Source organism: Hibiscus syriacus, unplaced genomic scaffold (assembly GCF_006381635.1).
Source record: "Hibiscus syriacus cultivar Baekdansim isolate YM2019G1 unplaced genomic scaffold, ASM638163v2 tig00001644_pilon, whole genome shotgun sequence".
Taxonomy (NCBI): Eukaryota; Viridiplantae; Streptophyta; class Magnoliopsida; order Malvales; family Malvaceae; genus Hibiscus; species Hibiscus syriacus.
The window spans coordinates 6484436-6492933 of record NW_024061878.1 but is presented as its reverse complement, the minus strand read 5'-3'; the positions used below and the strand labels follow the sequence as shown (position 1 = coordinate 6492933).

General features: G+C 31.9%; 1 protein-coding gene across 3 annotated transcripts; it reads right to left on the bottom strand.

Annotated features, from left to right (window-relative positions):
* Positions 1-665: 665 nt before the first annotated feature.
* On the bottom strand, positions 666-5069 carry LOC120128987 (putative axial regulator YABBY 2). 3 transcript variants are annotated; one of them, XM_039146597.1, is made up of 6 exons: positions 4858-5069; positions 3727-3846; positions 3394-3514; positions 2245-2293; positions 2069-2144; positions 666-994 (listed from the first exon to the last, which is right to left on the bottom strand). In XM_039146597.1, the coding sequence occupies exons 1-6, from the start codon at positions 4924-4926 to the stop codon at positions 887-889; spliced, it is 543 nt and encodes a 180-aa protein (XP_039002528.1). In that variant the 5' UTR covers positions 4927-5069; the 3' UTR covers positions 666-886. The 3 variants fall into 3 exon arrangements, with proteins under 3 accessions (XP_039002528.1, XP_039002532.1, XP_039002536.1); XM_039146601.1 differs by having other exon boundaries at positions 3394-3511; XM_039146605.1 differs by having other exon boundaries at positions 3394-3505; positions 4858-5050.
* Positions 5070-8498: the final 3429 nt, after the last annotated feature.

Here is an 8498-nt window from a genome sequence, read left to right as displayed (position 1 = left end):
AAACATTTTAGGTAGCATCCAATATTAACATTTTCAGTAGAAAAAATAATATTTTAAATAGTATTTTACCGAAAATATTAAAAAAAATATTAATATTTTCAGTAACATTCTTTATCCGTATATTAAGATTACTGTACCTTATACATCAGGGAAAAGGTTTTCCAATTCAGCAATACACAGTGAAGGAAGAGCATGCAGACATTAGACCCTTGAAGAATATTTGTAGGGTTTCGTTGGCTAAACCTAAAAGAATCGTAAAATATTGTGTTTTAGCATCCCAAGGTGGGTTTTTTAATGCATGTGTTCTGATAAACACTGCTGCATGATTTCTGTGCCATCAAATTCGGTGAAAAAACAAAAAGAAATCAACAAAATACTATAAACTGCAATTATTTTTGTTCATCTGATCAAATGTTTTTTTAACGATTTGATTTGAGCTCTGAACATGACAGGTTAACACATGTGAGATAACTGCACATCATTCTGTGATCCATCCATGCCATTGCAACATATGCTAATATTATATCTGAACAAAGAAGAACGAGTTAAATTAAAGAACTTTAAATGTAGGTAGGGGGAAGCCCATTGTCTTTTGTGCAAATCAATGAAATGTCATATATTGGTTAAGTGGTCCAGTCTGAGGAGAGACAGATAAAAGAGCAAAGGGATAAAAGGTTGAGACTTTACCATTATTGTTACTAAAAGAGAAATTACACAATACAATTATTCCATGGGATTGTTTGTTTAATTGAAAAATATGATCTGAATTAAACATATATAAATGCATTCAGTAGAGTAGAAAGAAACTGCATGTAATGGATAGAATGTGAAAAGCAACACACATTTAGTAATTAAACATATGATGATGAGGGATGGCATTGTGTGTTCAGTGGTACCCATTAGACTTTTGAGGATCTGCAAATTCCTGGTCAACTTTTGCTTGCTTGTTCCCATCCTCCTTTAACCCAAAGTGAATGTGAGGAAGATGTGCCCACTGCAAAAATACTACTACTGTTAATTACACGCATAATCTTATATTGGGGTGAACTTATAATGTCTTAAGGGTGCGACTTATAAAATTTTAGAGATAGAAAATATATTATAGATATAAAACACAGGATATATCTAAAACATATGGGAATTTGAAATTCTCAAGGGTACATCCGCCTCCGCTAGCCCCTTCAGTCCATCCCTGCTCTCAGCTGTAACCCAACTAATTCATCAAAGTCACCCTTAAAAGATGGTATCTACACAACTTGATTAATACATAAGGTTTAGAATTCAAATTTTTAAAATATTTCTTGAGAACTATTTAATTACTAGTCATTTGACCTAATAAGCATATGATATTTGGGGGTTTCTTTGAACATATGAACTACTATAACCAAATTAATTAGGATAAGATGCATGAAAACTATACCTAGTTCTTAGGCCTTTCTAGCCCCTTAATTTTCTAAGTATTTGTTGTTGAAATAGTTATTTTTCTAAGTTAAACTAGCTTGAAAAAGGTCCAATGCATCATTTTGACAAATCATTTTTAATAAAATGCGCTAAGAAGGAAATGAAATACTAATACAATCTCCATAAATAAAAGTGTATCATCATAGTTATAAGCTGTCAAAATTCATTAATTTAATCATCTTTTATTTCAGTTTTATAGTTAATAATCAAATTATCTCTCTTAATAATATCATTTCGAAAATTCAAACATTAATTCTCTAGCATGACAAAACTACCTAAGTAATATCAAATCAAGCAGGAAATAATAGAAAAATAAGTAACATGTTTGTAGTGGCTTAAGAAATAACAACACAAGCCTTGAATTAAGGGTGGTTGAGAGGCTTAATGTTGGCTATCATGGTAGTAACAACCCAAGTAAATGTCTCTGCATATATAGAATTAAATTGACATGGGGAGGAATCATGGCATGCATATCCATATTGGTGAAATGGATTAATTTCATGTAATAGGATTATTAATTGCAGATAAAAGCAGCAGTGAGTCAGTGACTATACATATATAGATATATGTTTATTTGCAGAACCTGTATATATATAAAAAAGCTTACATTTTTTGCTGCTGTGCTGAAAGCTTCCCTGTGGCTGATATCTGGATTAGTAGCCTTGATTCTTTGGATTTCCTCCCTATAAATAGTAAGAATCCAGAAGAGGAAAGTGAATGAGAGATGGGGGTTTATGATCCTTCATCAAAGCAATTAACCATGAAAATTGAGTTAAGACTTACTTAATGAACCTGTTATACGCAGAAGGAACACGTTGCCTCTTCTCAGGTGCTGCATTTTATATCACGTAGTTTAATTAAACATCTACTTATAAACAAGCTTCAATCAACCAAAACACTTTCTGAAATTCATATGTTAGACCATACAATCGAAAAGGATGGAAAACTCTCTAGTGGGATAGGCAATCGACATTTATTTTGTCAGGTGAAATCTTAAAAAAATAAGCAGGTATATATAGGTATAGGACACCAGCCTGGGGATGTACTCAATAATGGTCTATCTACATGCAAAGCAACTCACTTTGGATTCTTTGTGATAATAAAAAAGAAAAAGAACCCATACATCAAACTGTTATAGACATGTCTATGGAATTGTTAATAATTAATGAGTTGAACTTGTGTGTAAGGTCACCATCTTGGAAGGGGCTAGGATTTGAGAGGAGAGATCAAATGAGTTGCATAAGGTGTTTCTGATAGGCGAAATCCTTATCTGCTATTGTTATAGCTGTGAGACAATCTTTGGAAACAACCAAACCTCCACCAGTTAAGACTCTCGGGTTAACCTCTCCACTTACCGAAACCTTCAAGGAACCACCACTTTCTAAGCACGGGCTTCTTAGAAAATCATGGTACACAAATAATACATGACAGACTCACATGATATACCATAAACTATAACTAAATCTAAGATATGACAACAAGACTTATTTAGTCAGTTGACCTACAAATAACCATAATTACTATCAACACTAGACTAGGGTCACTATAATACACCTCAACACAATCGAGGGAGGGATTGAAACCTCTACGACCACTAATACAATCTTCTTCTTCTTCATCATCTCTATGACTAACTCTCTCCCTTACAAAGTTATCGGTCGACGGTCATTTTATCACTGATATTGATTCTCTGTCCAAATCAAAATGAGTGAATCGCTAACTGCTGACGATATTACTATGTTCCTATCAACGACTATGTTATGGCCATTTGTGTTGGTGGGCCGGGGGGGTAGGGTGAAATTATCCAGCATTAAAAAGGCTGTGGTAGTAGGTTCAGGCGCTATGCATGTAGCAATTACTTAAGGGAACCTATCTCAATGCATTTGAATGACACATAAGTATGTATATCATGAGATTGACAGAGAAACAAACGGCGAATAGGGGGCATTCTAGTTGGTTCATGCTCTGCAGAAAACTTGTTGCATTTGGAAGACGACCCACATTCCTTATTCGAATGATCTTCATCAATGGCTACCTGCTGTTTCTGCAACTCCTCTCAAAACGAAAGCAAACAAGTCAATTATCCAAAAAAATAATTTTGTGGATAATGCTACCATTCTTTGATCAACTAAAAAAGAAACTGTATATATATATTATTCCTTGTCTTAAATGCTACCATTCTTTTCTTTCTGAATTTAATATTTCAGGAAGTCACAAGAATGTCCCAGAAAAGAAGGGGGGCTGCCAAAAAGAATCTGAAAATACCTGAGCATCTTGAATGGGAACTGTTTGAAGAGAGTTCCCCATATTTACAGACAGCAGATTTGCACAATGCCCACATCTAACAGTCACCAGATTGAACCCACTGTTGCATGGAACACTAACCTACATAAAAGTTCATTTCGGCGATGTTAATGCTTACTGCTATAGACACAACCAATCACATGTCTGAAGCCAACCCTATCTTTATCTTTTGGTCATTCAAAGAGTTGAATCTGCTGGAACAAACACAAACACTAATTGATAAATCATAGCCCCAACCCTCATATCTGTTTAGAATAGATCCCTATACATTTTCCTTACAAAATCTCTAGATCTGCCATATCCACCAATACCAAACACAAAAGTTTCGTAATGTCTGAAGCATAAGAGAAAACATCATTCATGAAGTAATCCTTTCAAGTTTTTTGTAAGGGTCTGTTTTATATAGAAGGAATTCTCTCGATATATTCTCTCCTTTCACATGACATTTTTCAGCCTGACACCTCTATATACATAAGCTCAGAGGGGGGGGGGAGATGAAAAGAACGTGACCGGAACGGAAACCATAAAGGGCAGGCCAAAGCTATCAGAGCATGTCATTGAACAAAGATAAAGATAAAATTCAAGTCTGGTGATTGATTTACTGATTACTTAATCTGTGCAGTGCTTAGGATCTTGAATAAAGATAAAAGAAACTCTTCTATCTTTTGATCTGGAAGAACCCTAAGCCAAACCTACTTTAGCTCCCTTGGAAAAGAATTTTTTATCACAACAAAAAGTCTTTAGGTGTATAAATAACCTATTTCAAAGGCTGAACTAAAATTTCCCTTGGCCTTCCATAATGCTTTCATCGTGCACCAATATGTTCAACACCCTGTGCTTATTTCATATGGGAATTCTGGGTCATGTGTTGGACACTTTGAGCCATAAACCATACTAAAATTTCTCATAAAATATGAGTTCCGAGTTAAATCATAAAAATATCTCACAATCCCATCAAGAAGTGGATTTTTCTCTTTTTACAGGAAAAATGGCATTTTCCTAATTAAATCAAAGAAAAAGAAAGATACATGAAGAAAAAGAATGCATAAATTGATAGATAAATATATATAGTAATGGAATTCAGTGCTGTACCGCTAAAATGGTGTTGCAGATGTTGCACTGCACATACCAGATACGTTCAGATGTCAAGTCCATTGACATTTTTTCTCTCTCTTTTAAGTTTCTATAGTATTCACCAAGAACAAAGGAAGAGAAACAAAAAAAAAAAGCATAAAATGGATCAAGGTTGAAGAAATGATAAGGTAAATAGTAGCAATAACAAAGGGAAGACAGTAGGACGACAAAGAAGAAAGGAAATAATTGGGTTTTGGTTGTATTTTTATGTGAATTAATTGTAAGACAGATTTTCAAAAGTGTAAAAAACACATGATTTGACAAGTCTAGCGCTAACAGGGAGAGAGAATAGTGCAGTAAATATGGGTTAGAAAGGAAGAAGAGAGGGAAAGGAAGAGAGGGAAAGGAGGTGTTATGATTGAAGCAATGAGTGGGTGGGAAATCTCCCATCTCCATCTCCATCTCCATCTCCATCTCCATCTCCTTGCTTTGTCCTGAGTAGGTTCTTTAATAATTACTAATTTAGTAAAAGATAATAAAAATGATAAATTATTAATCTATGAACTTTCTAATAAATAATTAAAAATACTAAATTATTAGTTAGTAATTATTATTTTACTACACTCAAAATCAAACCCTAATTATCATTTCAATATATTTATAAATTGTTATTTTGGTATTTAGACCTTCAATTTATTTCATATACTCTTTTGATAATTTTTAGGTTAAATTTATTAATTTATGTTTATATGAAGTTCTATATAATATTATTAGATTTTATTTATAGTTAGAAAAATAAAATAAAAAAAATTGATGAGCTTAACGAGGCGAGCAAAAAGCTTAACGAGCAACGAGTCGAGCAACAAATTTTAACAACCTTAACGAGCAACGAGTCGAGCAACAAATTTTCTTAACGAGCAAGAGTCGAACAAAATTTTAACGAGCTTAACTAGTAACGAGTCGAGTCTAGCAACAAAATTCTTTTAATGAACATGAGTCGAGCACTGACCAACTCGCGATCGACTCGCTCGATAAGCACCCTAGTCTTGAGGACGAGGGGCAGCGATCATATTAATGCTTTCTAATGTTTTATACGAATTAAATGATTTTAATGGTTAAAGGTTATTGTTATTTTTTTTAGGTTTTGAATTTCAATATCATGTATGATTTTAGCGGTAAATGAATTGTTATTTCTTGAGGTCTTGAGAATGAACGTTCATTGTCAAATTTTTGAGAATCTTTTAATAGATACTACCTTGTATTTTTTTTACACAATAGATAAATAATTTATTAGAAAAAATTCACATGCAATGGATGTATAGCGATCCCCAATAAAATCCATACAAGATCCACGCTTAAATCAAAATCACCAACAATTCCCTACACTAAATTCCAATACCCAAAAATTTTGGTTAGTGACTACAATGTAAGTTTTATGGCTAAGTATAAATTTTGTAAAAGTTTAGGGACTAAAAATGTAATTTTGAAAAGCTATATATTTTAGCCCGTAAATAATAGTTTAGCCTAAAACTAGAATTTTCGTGGTAATCAGATTTTCGGTACGAGATTGTGTTAAAAGTTATAAAGCGATAAAGTTCGGTATAGAAAACAGATAGTCAGATTAAACCAAAATTTTACAAAATTTTGAAGGATGCTAGATGAGTGTTGGAAATATTATTTTCATATTTTAGATCATAAAAATTTAGCACATGTCAGTTTAATTTTTCAGATTTGGGCCAAACAGTGGAAAATTAGTGACTAAAATGCAATTTTTAAAAAATTGCATGGTCAAAGTAGAAATTCAAAGCCAAATTGGTTCATCTTTGAATACGGAATATCTTAATGGAAGATAATGCAATGGAATTTTGTAATTATCAAGGTTCATTAATGGTAAAAATGAAATTTCTCATTAATTGAATTTTAAATTCAATTAAATTATATTAAGCTTGTGTTAAGGATTATTTATGCTAGAATAATCAAGAAAATTAACACATTTTTCAGCCATAAACCCTCTCCAAGTCGTGAGCTCTATACCAAAGTAAGAGAAAATTTTGATTTCATTTTTAAGCTTACATGATTGATTTTTGGACTAAGTTGTGAAATAGAGAATTAATCTATATGAAATTCTCTATCATTTGGTATAAATATTACATGGTAATCATGCTTATTTCATGAGATTTGAGAATTAGGGTTTATGTAGGGTTTATGGATTTTGAAGAAATGACAAAGGATTTTTATGTTATTGATGTTGGAGATTAATTATAAGGCATGTGTGATAATTAAAATTATGTGTAAAGACTTGTAGTGTATTCAGTCATGACTAGGGTTTATGAGATTGGTTGATTTTGGTTAATTTGATGTTTTGATGGTTAGAATAGCATGAATATGATGTAAGGAAGTTAAATTCATGCTTGAAATTGAATGAAAAGCTTGCTATGTATACTTGAATAAGTTCGGCCACAAGGGGAAAATTAGGGGGGAAATATTGAAAATTTTCCTATGGTCTAAAATTGATATTAGAAGTGTTCTATGTGGTTTGGAGATCAATTTGGAATCTTCAGTCAGTAAAAGGGCTAATTTACAAGTTTTGAAAATTTTGGGACATAATTGTATAAAGGTGAGAATTGAGAAGTTCAATGTTGAATTTTTAATTATGCAATGCTGGAATTTTAAGTTGGAAAGTTGTTTGGAGCCAAATTGCAAATTTGGTAAATTACAATGTGGAATTAGAAAGGTCTTGACACTTTAGGGACTTAGTTGCAAACTTATTAAATGTGAAATTATCATTTGGGTAAAATATTACATTGCTGGAAATTCTATTTATAAGCTTATTTTCGAGTTTAAATGTTGAGTTGGGATCAAATTACAAGTTTATAAAAATGGATGGTCAATTTCGAAAAGTCTAAGAAACAATGGGATGAAATTGCAAGTTTTTGAATGTTAAGGTATTGATTTGATAATTTTATTAAGGTTCTGGAAATTTTAGTAAATTATGTGAAAATTATTATAATGGTGAATGGTCATTATGAATTAAATTGAAAAGTAGGTATGAATTCTAAAAAGAATTCATAAATTGTGATTCGATTGTGAATTGGCAAATGTAAAAGGGCTGAAGATGAAAATAAATATGTATGGAATCAGATAAGCATTTTGAGAAGTTTGAAATTTTGAAGGAAAACATTATTTAGTTTTATATCGATTTAAGTATCGATTTTTATTTCTATCAAATTAATATTTAAGCTTAGATTATGTTAGTTCGATACTAACATATAGTTTAAATATTTTATGTTATTATATGATATCGTCAGACCACGATAAATCTAGTGATCCAAGTAACACGAAAGGAAAGAAAAAGATACATGATTGAGAAGATTATCGTGGAGAATGCTTGATAGTGAGGCAAAGGTGATTGCATATTTAATTTGTATTTATGTTATCGAACGAACAATTGGCTTGTGATGAGCCAGTGACGGAGTTACTATGGTAAGAAGTGACTCATAAATAGTATGTAATTTATGATTCATGCACATATGTTCATTTGGTAAGCTAATAGAATTATGGATTAAGCTAAGGATTATAAATAAAGAAAGCTGTCTAGATATTATGATTCGAACAATAAGTTTAGAAAATCACTATAAATTATATAGAAGTGATTAGAG

Coding starts and splice junctions, on each gene's coding strand:
- LOC120128987 (XM_039146597.1), bottom strand. CDS start 4,926: ATGTCAATGGACTTGACATCTGAACGTATCTGGTATGTGCAGTGCAAC. Junction 3,515..3,726: donor TTCCCATTCAAGATGCTCAG/GTATTTTCAGAT, acceptor TCGTTTTGAGAG/GAGTTGCAGAAACAGCAGGT. Junction 2,145..2,244: donor GCGTATAACAGGTTCATTAA/GTAAGTCTTAAC, acceptor TACTATTTATAG/GGAGGAAATCCAAAGAATCA.